General features: G+C 36.7%; 1 protein-coding gene across 1 annotated transcript; it reads right to left on the reverse strand.

The window, feature by feature from the left end:
• Nucleotides 1-1,940: 1,940 nt before the first annotated feature.
• On the reverse strand, nt 1,941-9,848 carry LOC128243694 (basement membrane proteoglycan-like). Its single transcript, XM_052961600.1, has 5 exons — nt 8,372-9,848; nt 6,270-6,370; nt 4,983-5,178; nt 4,033-4,188; nt 1,941-2,522 (listed from the first exon to the last, which is right to left on the reverse strand). Exons 1-5 carry the CDS (start codon nt 8,498-8,500, stop codon nt 2,424-2,426), a joined length of 681 nt encoding a protein of 226 aa, XP_052817560.1. The 5' UTR covers nt 8,501-9,848; the 3' UTR covers nt 1,941-2,423.
• Nucleotides 9,849-12,536: the final 2,688 nt, after the last annotated feature.

Genomic DNA, 12,536 nt, shown 5'->3' on the forward strand with positions numbered 1-12,536 from the left:
GTCCATGACTGTCCAGCTTAATGTTATGGCTAACTAATTATGCTCGACATTGGTGATTCATAACAAAAAATGACTTAAATTGGTGTATGCACTTTAAAATGACGTCATTCTATCTGACAAACCTCTTTATTGACTAAATTTTTTAGGAAGATATCATTGAAGAAGATCAGTATTATCTGACATTTCTTACTTCAAATGATACGTTCACATACATACCGGTATCGTTACCTAGATAAAAGTTATCGTAAACCAACTTACGTCTCTCTACAGCAAAAAGTGACATTGACGCAATCCCCACAATTAGGTCATGATTGCCCTTGTTCAGTTACCTGAAGGGATCTAGAATGTGACCTAAGAAGGGCGCATTTTACGAGATAAACGGCTTCCTGCCGGGATCCTAAAGTATGCTCCGAATTTGGTATAATTGTTGTTATGTAATTGTACAAAATTGAACCAACGTTTTTACTTTGCACTAAGTTGAATCTAAGTCTATCCGTTGCATGAAGTCAAACATCAGTTTATCTGCTGCATTAACTCGAATCTAAATCTAACGATTGCAAAAGTATAGCAAAGTTAATCGGTTGCATTAATTCGAACCTAAGTCTTGTCGATGCACAAAATCGAACCACCGTTTATCCGTAGTAGCCTTTGTTCAGCGCATACATTGACAAGTCTTATAGTAAGACCTTGACACGAATGCACATGCATTTTATATAATAACATAAGGAACTCAATATGAAATGCTGCGATCACTATGTGTCCTTCGTTTTCTGCATCCAGCATAGCTTGTGAACACTTAAACAGCTGTAAATTTTTCACCAGATATTCATGGATCTTCATACTAGAACATTATAAAAGAACTTCAAAAATTGGTCATAGACTGCCTGAATCTAGTTCAGTAGGTGAATGATAAAAACACACCATATGGCATTGCTTCGTGCAATCATACTGTAGGAGTACGGGCACGATTATGCACATTTATGAAGCGAGCTATCACTTGTTTGGAAATCGCAACAAATTGCGTACATACTGTTTGTTGAAAACTAAATTTGGTACAGAAAGGTATTGTTAAATAACCATGCCGCTGCAGCATACGCTAAAGAAATATCAGTAATGGCTACAAAGTAATATGATTGGCTGTTCAGTCCCGCTTGAGATAAAACTCAGTTGATTGGCTGAGGCAATAAATTATGCAGGAGCTTAATGCTGACATGGTCAAACACCACTAAACTAATGTTTGAAGAATTCCATAAATAATTTTATGTTATCATAAGATTTTATTAGTGCATGTGGTGTTAATATGTTTGTGTCATGGTTCATTGTCGTTTGATCCTTGTCTTGTGACCCTAAACAGTGTTTATTTTTTTATTTTACGACTATTAGGCTTGTCCCTGTATTTGTTCATTGAATTATTGATCAAAATGTGTGTCAGGCCAAGCAAGATTATAATTGTTATTGTCGGTTTAAAATAATGTTACCAGAGTAATATTTAATTATCGTTTTAACTACAAACTTGAGCTATTGATTAAAATACACATTTTGACCAAGCTTGACTGTAAACTACATTGCATTACAACGGGTCAAAACGTCACTCACCACGTCAAAGCTAAAACAGAGAATAAACATTTCAGACACGACTTTAGGTTTTTTAGATTGATTTCTATTATGAATACAGTCTTCATTTTTCATCTTCAAGTTTCCTGTAAAGGCATATTCAGCTACAAAATGAACACTTGCTGTATCGAGTTCCGGGGGAAAGGGTATACGCTTGAAATACAAGAGATGTACGGGCGTTTTAAACGCTCTCAGTTTTGGGCGTATTTTGACGAAGATAAAAATCAAAATCTTTTTTTTGTTTATAAATTATTTAACGGCTGTTCATATAATATCATTCTATTATAATCGGGAGGACAAACCATTGATAAAGCATCATTATTTCATAATTTTATTTCAAAATAAAGAATGTACAACAATTGGACGGATTTCATAACAATGATGCATACAGCGTCTGTATTACTTTCTGAAAATAACATCATTTACAATATATGTTACATGTATAAAAAATATTAGCAATGTTTGCTACATTCCACTTACAGAAAAGTCTGTGAAACACACATTCGCAGTGGTCAGTGAAATTAATACATAGCGGCAATAGACAGATCAGTTTTGGGACATCGTAACACAATAAAGATTTTGGGAGTGAGCCCAGGGAATGTATGAAACTTTAAGGCGTTGAGCATTATAACAATAGTCATTTGTGAATCCATCCAAATAGCATGCCAACGTTCTTGCCGCTTCTGATGAAGGGCGAATTTGCAGGAAACAAACTTTGAAGGACGTTTGTCACCTTTGTCGTCAGCGGCCTTCGAACATGCGGACATAGATAAACTGAGGAATATAATGGCAAAGCTTCGCGTCCATTGTCAGTTACAAAATGAGATGGCGGTATATTTGGGTGGGGTCTCTATGCCGGTACTTATTTCTACTCTTCGTATACATCCTCCAAACTGTCCATTTTGGGGCTGAAAAATAACAAAAGGTTAACATTAGTATTAAATGCTACATATCAGTATTTTAATGAAGAAATCTTAATGCATTTCGTTAATGATTCAGAGGTCAACTGTCTTATTTAACACGGATCCAGGACACTTTTCACGACCTTAATTAGCATAAATAACATTGTTTCTTTTTCCTTTGCTGTCTCTGCGAACTATTGTATGGTATTGCAACTGTTTTCGTTTACGTTGTTTACTATGAATTGAATTATGTCGCTGGAACCTTATTTCTTGGAACAAAATAAGTGTTCCAGAAAGTTGTCTGCTTTTGAGAAGTGTAAACCTTTGATGTGGTCCATCAATTTAAATAATTAATTGCTCGTCTTGTAATTTCAACGTGCAGTTTGTTTAACAAGAAAGGTGAATGTTCTGTTCACATTTCCTTTGTCATGCAAGGTCTGTTGACATTATAAGCTTCATTTCTTCTTCTTTTTTATTTTTTTTATTTTACATTGAAGTTTGGTTGTCATTGTATTTGTGTAGTAGACAGTTTAGTCGTTCAAATATTTCATCCATGGTCATAATCAGAAAAGCAATATTCGCATTAGTTCTTAGTAAATATATATCCAATAAAGCGCATCGGTGAAGCAAGTCAAATCAATCTTGATGAAACAATTGCAGAGGTATGGCCTTCGGGAGGCTGTTAAAAACTTTGACGGGCGTTGTAATCCATTTGCTGTGACTTCGCAACATTGCTTTATATATATACATTGTTTAATATATATTTATCTTGATAATTTATACACTCATAACATGTGTATGGGAAAACGATTGCCACTACCATAAATATAAGTTATTACGTAAAAAAACAGCGATTTCGTTTTCGTCCTCAAACCATGTTGCTTAATCATAAAGTGCAGTTGACCACATCCACATTCACACATGTTTACATTGAGATTAGCACAGAAATGGTATTCTATATTTGGAGACTAGATTGCAGCGAAATTTATTCTATGGCGTGATACCATACATTACATCATTTAACACAATGTGTGTCTATCACAATCGAAAGATTGATTGTTAAAAGAAAAAGAGAAATTTATTGAGTCCTGTTTTGATGTGAACTCCAGGCATTTATGGCCCATATTAAGAAGAAATTGATGAATACAAAATCACATATACTTGCACCACAACCCTTTGCATTTCCTATGCATTAAACTTTCTTACTCATTGTTTTCAATGTCAATGTTTACGTTTGTAATGGATTCATAAACTATGCAACCTTTGAAAACAAAAGGCAAAGCAGTAGAATTTAAACTCCAAATAGGAAATGAGTAAGTTCCGTAAAAAAAATTAATATGTATTTTTGTAATTGATTGTTCCGCCTATTTAAACCAATGTTTAAACCAATCAACGAAAGTTTAATTTCACATGACATAGTTACATTGTTTCTTTGTAAATAACATTAGTATTTTGCTACATACATATATTTGAAATAAGGGTGTTTAATGACGATTTTGTTTAAACGTTTAAATACCTGAAGTTCCTGTACACTGATTGAATCATCATGCTCTGAATTTGTGTTTCCAAAATTTAAGGAGGTGAATCCTTGACAGCCCACGTAGTACTGTTCGAAAAACTCCATGTCATCCAACATGAAGATGCCTTTTCGCCGTTTCCTTTGGAATTTTATCTAAAAATGAAAACAACATTGTTGTATAATAGGTCGGTGAACAGGCAAAATTATTTAATGTGACACCTACATATGACATCTGGATACTCGAAGGCCTTCAGAATGTCAAACATGCCCAAAATACAAATATTAAACACACAGCTTGGTGCTTAATTGAAAGGTTTTGGTATGCAATTAGCCTGCGTTGTGCAAAGTCGGATATTAGGCTAACCGTTGCTCGAGGTTGGTCCTAAGTTTATAAGTTGAGCGAATTCGGATCTAAGATTAAGGTGTCTTTGACATGGAGCTATATGAGTACATGTATTACACCTTATATTACCCTATTGCATTGCACAGTGCCTATGGAAGGTATTACTTTCATGTTTGGTGGATCAAGTTATGATAATAGTATGAAGAAAAAGTGGTTCGATGTTTATCTGTCAGAAGATGTTTGCCATTGCAGTGGCCAATGCACCAGTGCAAATCGGACAAACCGTTCCGAAAAGGCTACCTTGACATTCCAACACCCTAAAAAGTTGGAACTAAGTCAGTTGCGCGATGTCTTACCTCGAACGTTACTATCGCGTTTCGGACATAAGTATATCCGCTGTACAAAGACGGACGTTAATATTTTCGTTGTACAAAGTCGAACTTCAGTCAGTTTGTTTTCGAAAGACCGACTTAAGTGTGTCCGGTAAGAGATAGTATGATGAAAACTTGGACTGGCTTAGTGTTCTTCATCTATGTTTATGATACTGTCAATAATAGGTACTCGTCGTATCATACAGTGAACTTGAGAACACTCGTTTTCTTACTTTATGCCATTCTCCATCGTCGACCCGGAACCTGGGGATTGTTAGGTCTGCATACGATGACTTACAACGGACCTTGAACTGCACATAGCCGTCGCGGATCTCAGCAGACACCATATCGAACACGTCATTACGTCGCACCGCGTAAAACAACGTGCCGTTCCCAGAGTACGTCTTGAACTCGAACCGGAACGTATGCCTGCAAAAGATGTGACGTTCCGTGTTATGTATGACTACAGAGGTATATTGGCTGCCTATAAGGTAGAACACCAACATTGAAAAATACTGTACACAGACAGTTGTTTAAGAGTTCGTCGACAGGATAGATGAATCTAGATTTATTGCGTCGTACTCAAAAGCGTTTCAAAATGAGTACTTTCAAAGTGGATAATCTTTCAACATTCTTTGATTTAAAGTTAATGATGATTGAGGCGATATAAAATGATGTTGAACTCAGTCAACTTTATTACTGATATGAAACGACAGTTAAATCTCGCAATTATTACAATATGTAATGGTAAATTATTTGTTAGAAAATAAAATTTAAACGAATGAAATACCCTGAGTGTCAATTATAGAATTGGTAAGACATCGAACTTCGATTAGAGACTTGATCAAAGGCGCAAAATGTCGCATTAAATATAATATATAGCGAATGCCTTTTCACATATTAAACGAATCACACTAAAATACATACTTTTTTATTCTGTTAGTATGAACTTGTACTATGATGATCCAAATGAAATGTATTAAATTGTTCCGAAAATTGTAGTGATTTAGTGCGCCACATTTAACAGTTTATTGTTTACAATTCAGAAGTTGTTTTAACTTGACTTAAAGTTAATAACGAGTTATCATCATCATCAACCTACCTACCGAGTCCTGCGTACAAAAAATGATAAAATAAGAAATGGTTTTACTAATGCAAATTCATCGCGTAATGTCCGAGTACTCTCTGGCATCATTCAATCTTTGTATGAATGAAACCCTTTTAGTGATAGCTTTTGCCTACTACCGCATCTTATGCTAGGCAATACATATATATTTGAATATACAAAAGAATATTGAAAGGCTTAAACTTAGCTTCCTTAGTTCCCTTACAGACTTACAAAAAAAATGCGACCCTGAGAGAATGATCATCAGAATTATTGTATTTGTTCATTGCAGAATAAGGGGGATTAAGAGAACGCACAAACAAATTTCCTGCCCACTTTCCCACATCTACAAATATTGGAAGGGACACTCCGCAAGCTATTGAGTATGGCCTTATCTACGTTACTCGTTACTCACCCATCGTCGAAGGGCTGTAAAAGGGTGTCTATGTAGATCTTGCTTTGATCTATGGGCTCTATCTTCACCCCAGCATCTCCCTCTATATCCACCACAGAACCCTGAAACACGGCGGAGGCTTGATATTCTTGGTGTGTTGGCATGTTACCAAGCCTTGTTGACAAGTAATAAGGATCACTGAAGTTGCGGGCTGAGAGGCGGACAATATCAGTAGTCCACTATTAGCGGAGGCCTGATATACTAGGTTTTTTGGTATGTTACCAAGCCTTGTTGATCAGTAATAAGGATCACTAATGTTGTTGGGTGAGAGGCGGACACCAATACCAGCGGAGACTTGATAAAATTGGTGTTTTGGTATGTTATCAAGCCTTATTGATCAGTAATAAGGATCACTGATGTTACGGAGTGAGATGCGGACACCAATACCAGCGGAGGCTTGATATAATTAGTGTTTTGATATGTTACCAACCCATGTTGACATTTTAAGCAAGGAATACAAAAATCCGTTCAATATAAAGACTTATATAGAATAATTATATTTAGCTGCTGATATCATTAACAATTTTTATTCGTAATTAAGAAAACAATTTAACGTTGAAAACTTAGAAATCACTAACAACAGTTTCCAAAATTGACGGACTCCCGATGAACGTTATAAGGACAATCTTTATACCTGACTTTGACGTTAAACTTTTACCGATTTTGATGTTGTTTTATGACATTTCAAACGTTATATTTCAAATTATTACGAAGTATTGTGTGTTATCTTGTTTTTACATGGCGCGGTATAATAGCATGTTCATGATATATATATGTTACTTTATTGTATATCAATCTGACATTAGATGTTTGTCATAATAGTCGCCAATGCACGAAGAAAACCCATCCTAAGTTTCAACCGGACAAACCGTACCCAAAATACTTCCTGTGCCATGGTTTTTATAAAATGCTTATTTTCGTTCGACCTGTGTGTATTTCGAGATTTATGGCTATCATATTTAGAGCCTTCTATATTAATGGCGAGTGGGTGGGTATATATTTAGTAAATACTTAGATACGCATTCATGGTTTAAACAAAGAGCATGAATGTTTACTATAATTTACAACCTACTTTCTTCTTCTTGTTCCGAATTCTTGTTTTATTGTAATCACATAAAAATAATTTTATATTTAGTAATAATATATGTTGATGTCTGTGAGGAATTTTGTAAATGCTATATATGACGTATGAAAATCGAAAACAACATTTGTTGACATATTTAACACTTGTCCATGAGGTAAATATCGGGCAAACATGCACACTCGATCAAATTTGCCCCTGATTTTTTCGTGTTTAAATGGCAATTCAGAAAATTGAATATAACCGTAAAATTATATTTCTTGTGTTGCAATATATACGTTTAATTGTATTGATAAAGGTAATATTACTGACATGATCAAAATATCGGTTTTACCTTAATACTGATACAATTCCGTGAAAAAAGGTTGTAGTAATTTCGACATCTGATATAAAATTCGTGAATCCTTTACTATTGCAACACTGTTAAAAAATGTACGTATTCATCTTCATTTAAATAAAACAGAATATAAATCATATCAGTGTTTAAAATAAAAAGCTTATATGGTGCGGTAGCTGATAATTAATTGTATTATGGAAGTTTAACACTCCGTATTGATGCTCATATGAGTCTGAAAGAACCACCAAATAACCGAACTTGAAACAGAAATAGTTCAATCAGACACATATTATTAAAACATGTAAGCCAATTTCATAAACTGGTTGCCGAAGAATCCAGACAAAGCGTTGGCAAAAAAATATTCATATAAATGGACATAAAAATAAACTAAAAAATAATTTTACAAAAAAAAATTAATATGATTAAGTTAAGATTTTGAAGAACAAAATAAACACTTAGCAGGTGACCAGTGTCTATTTGAATGAAAGATCAAATTTAAAAAGATGCACATGGAGTTCAAAAGGGTGTTTTGAAGAATGGATAAAGAATAACGAACAAACCTAATCAATGTGAAGCCTTATTTTAACACCGTGTTTAGAAAATATATCCTAGTATCCATTAATTATTTTGACACTTTTAACTTACCCCTTTACATAAGGTGTTCTCACGTGACAGGCTTCGTAAATTCCGGGCATCGACATCGAATAACGTCAACGTCAAACAAACAAAATAAATCAAACGCTTCACTCCTGACGTCAACGTTTTTATTTTCATAGCGTCTTTATTTGTAGTTTTCTACTAAACAAGATAAATATTTAAACGCTTATATTCATTTTTCGCTTAAAGTGTTCGCGTAAAACGTACAAATTTCAAATATCCCGGGATTTTATGTTTTCCCAGTGTCAGTCGCAGTGTCAAACCTTTACTGATCAAACTACCTTGGTGGCGACGTTTAAATGCGGCTATCGCCTTTATAGTATGCATAAATTACGAAATGTCTCAGGTACGCACCAGTAGCAATAAACTCTGGTTCATTCATTCACAACTTTATCGGTCGAAGGTCTAGCTTCAGCGTAGGTTTTGATTTATTGCTGAGGGGAAAATAGCATATACAGACCATCCACTATCAGCAATTCGGTGACAAAAACACCCGGATTTCAATAATATTTATTAAGGAGACTGTTTTTTTATTCAAGTTGTCCGCCCTTAAGTTTCAGTTTTTTCATAAAAACACTTTTAAACAACTAAAACCAATGAATATAAATGAGATACGCTCCTGTTATTGTATTTCTCATTGTGTTCCATATTTGGAAGATAACTTTATTACGGCACGTGATGTCATTCATTCACATATCATGACGGTTGTACATCCATGTTTAATGAAATGATCAGTCAATGGGGACGTGTAAACACGGCATTTACCTTTGTAGTACATATTAGAATAATTGAAATATCGCATAGTCATCCGCAAAAGTGGTTAATAACTTATTCGTAAAACTTTGTTTGAAATGTGTATTTCACTAGCCTTATAAATCCTTTCTAAACACATTATCATTTTTAATAAGTATTGTTATTCATGGTTTACCACTCAATTAAATCAAACACAACGATTACATCATACTCGAAACATGACTCATACAAAAACTATTACAGTAAAACCACACAATAACAATTAACAAAAAAGCAAAACGTTACCATTACGTGTACGTATAGTTTGAGAGTTACATACAGTAACATAAGAACACCACACACGTACGCGCACTATGTGCAGGTTTAACCGTCTGACACAAAGGTGCAGAATATGATGCAATGGTAGACAATTTAATTATATAGTACCATATGTTTACCATCCTGACCAATACCGTAACATAGTTGGTCCGATACTGTTTCACCTATGGTCTGATCGAGAATAATTAATCACCCCTGGTCTGACCGATACTGTATAACCTTTGGTCTGATCGAGAATAATTAATCACCCCTGGTCTGGCCGATACTGTATAAACTTTGGTCTGATGAAAAATGATTAATCAAATCTGGTCCGATCGAAATTGTACTTCCTATGGTCTGATCGAGATTAATAAACCACCTCTGGACCGACCGATACAATATCACCAATGGTCCGATCGAGAATGATTAACCACCTCTTGTCCGACCGAAACTGTATCACCAATGGTCCGATCGAGAATGATTGACCACCTCTGGTCCGACATATACAGTATCACCAATGGTCCGATCGATAATGATTAAACGCCTCTGGTCCGACCTATACTTTATCACCAATGGTCCGATCGAGAATGATTAACCACCTCTGGTCCGACCGAAACTGTATCACCAATGGTCCGATCGAGAATGATTAACCACCTCTGGTCCGACCTATACAGTATCACCAATGGTCCGATCGAGAATGATTGACCACCTCTGGTCCGACCGAAACTGTATCACCAATGGTCCGATCGAGAATGATTGACCACCTCTGGTCCGACCGAAACTGTATCACCAATGGTCCGATCGAGAATGATTAACCACCTCTGGTCCGACCTATACTGTATCACCAATGGTCCGATCGAGAATGATTGACCACCTCTGGTCCGACCGAAACTGTATGACTTTTCGTCTGATCGAGAATGATTAACCACCTCTGGTCCGACCGAAACTGTATGACTTTTCGTCTGATCGAGAATGATTAACCACCTCAGGTCCGACTGTATCACCTATGGTTTGACCGATACTATACCACCTATAGCCTGACCTAAACTGCGTCACCTTTTATTGACCCAAACTGTATCACCTATGATTAGACGGTTACATACCACCTATGATCTGACCGATAATATGCCATCTATGGGTTACTTTTACACTTTCACATTCGGCCTGATCGATAGTATACCAATTTTGTCTGACTGGTGCTGCATCACCAACGGTTTGACTGATACTGAACTGACTATTGTTTGACCGATATTGTACCAACTATGGTCTGACCGATACTGTTCAAAATATGATCTGACCTATACTGTATCACCTATGATCTATATGATACTGTACCATCTGTTGTCTGACTGATACCGTTTCACCTATAGTCCGACCGCTATTACACCACTGATGGTTTGACTTATATTGTACTTAAAATGGATTGACTGGTGATTAATCACCAATGGTTTGTCCGATACTGTACCATCCATTGTCTGACCAATATTGTGCCACCTATGGTTTTACCGATACTGTATCATCCTTAGTCGGACCGAGACTGTGCCACCTATAGTTTGACCAATACTGTACCATCCTTTGTCTGACCGATACTATATCGCCCCTAGCCTTAACGATACTGTACCACCCATAGCTTGGCCTATACTATATCGATACTAGCTGTAGCACTTATGGTCTGACCAAAACTGTATCATCTGTAGTCTAAACAATGATATACCTTTAACAGCCTGAGCGATACTGTAGCACAAATGGCATGGCCGATTATTATACTGTATCTTTTTCCTCGATTGTGCTTTACTATCTATAGCCTGACCAATACTGTACCACATATGGCCTGCCGATACTGTATCATCTATTGCCTCAACGGTGCTTTACCATCTATAGCCTGACCAATACTGTACCACATATGGCCTGCCGATACTGTATTATCTATTGCCTCAACGGTGCTTTACCATCTATAGCCTGACCAATACTGTACTACATATGGCCTGCCGATACTGTATTATCTATTGCCTCAACGGTGCTTTACCATCTATAGCCTGACCAATACTGTACCACATATGGCCTGCTGATACTGTATTATCTATTGCCTCAACGGTGCTTTACCATCTATAGCCTGACCAATACTGTACCACATATGGCCTGCCGATACTGTATTATCTATTGCCTCAACGGTGCTTTACCATCTATAGCCTGACCAATACTGTACTACATATGGCCTGCCGATACTGTATCATCTATTGCCTCAACGGTGCTTAACCATCTATAGCCTGACCAATACTGTACCACATATGGCCTGCCGATACTGTATCATCTATTGCCTCAATGGTGCTTTACTATCTATAGCCTGACCAATACTGTACCACATATGGCCTGCCGATACTGTATCATCTATTGCCTCAATGGTGCTTTACCATCTATAGCCTGACCAATACTGTACCACATATGGCCTGCCGATACTGTATCATCTATTGCCTCAACGGTGCTTAACCATCTATAGCCTGACCAATACTGTACCACATATGGCCTGCCGATACTGTATCATCTATTGCCTCAACGGTGCTTTACCATCTATAGCCTGACCAATACTGTACCACATATGGCCTGCCGATACTGTATCATCTATTGCCTCAATGGTGCTTTACCATCTATAGCCTGACCAATACTGTACCACATATGGCCTGCCGATACTGTATCATCTATTGCCTCAACGGTGCTTAACCATCTATAGCCTGACCAATACTGTACCACATATGGCCTGCCGATACTGTGTCATCTATTTCCTCAATGGTGCTTTACCATCTATAGCCTGACCAATACTGTACCACATATGGCCTGCCGATACTGTATCATCTATTGCCTCAATGGTGCTTTACCATCTATAGCCTGACCAATACTGTACCACATATGGCCTGCCGATACTGTATCATCTATTGCCTCAACGGTGCTTAACCATCTATAGCCTGACCAATACTGTACCACAAATGGCCTGCCGATACTGTATCATCTATTGCCTCAATGGTGCTTAACCATCTATAGCCTGACCAATACTGTACCACATATGGCCTGCCGATACTGTATCATCTATTGCCTCAACGGTGCTTTA

Source organism: Mya arenaria, chromosome 8 (genome assembly GCF_026914265.1).
Source record: "Mya arenaria isolate MELC-2E11 chromosome 8, ASM2691426v1".
NCBI classification, from domain to species: domain Eukaryota; kingdom Metazoa; phylum Mollusca; class Bivalvia; order Myida; family Myidae; genus Mya; species Mya arenaria.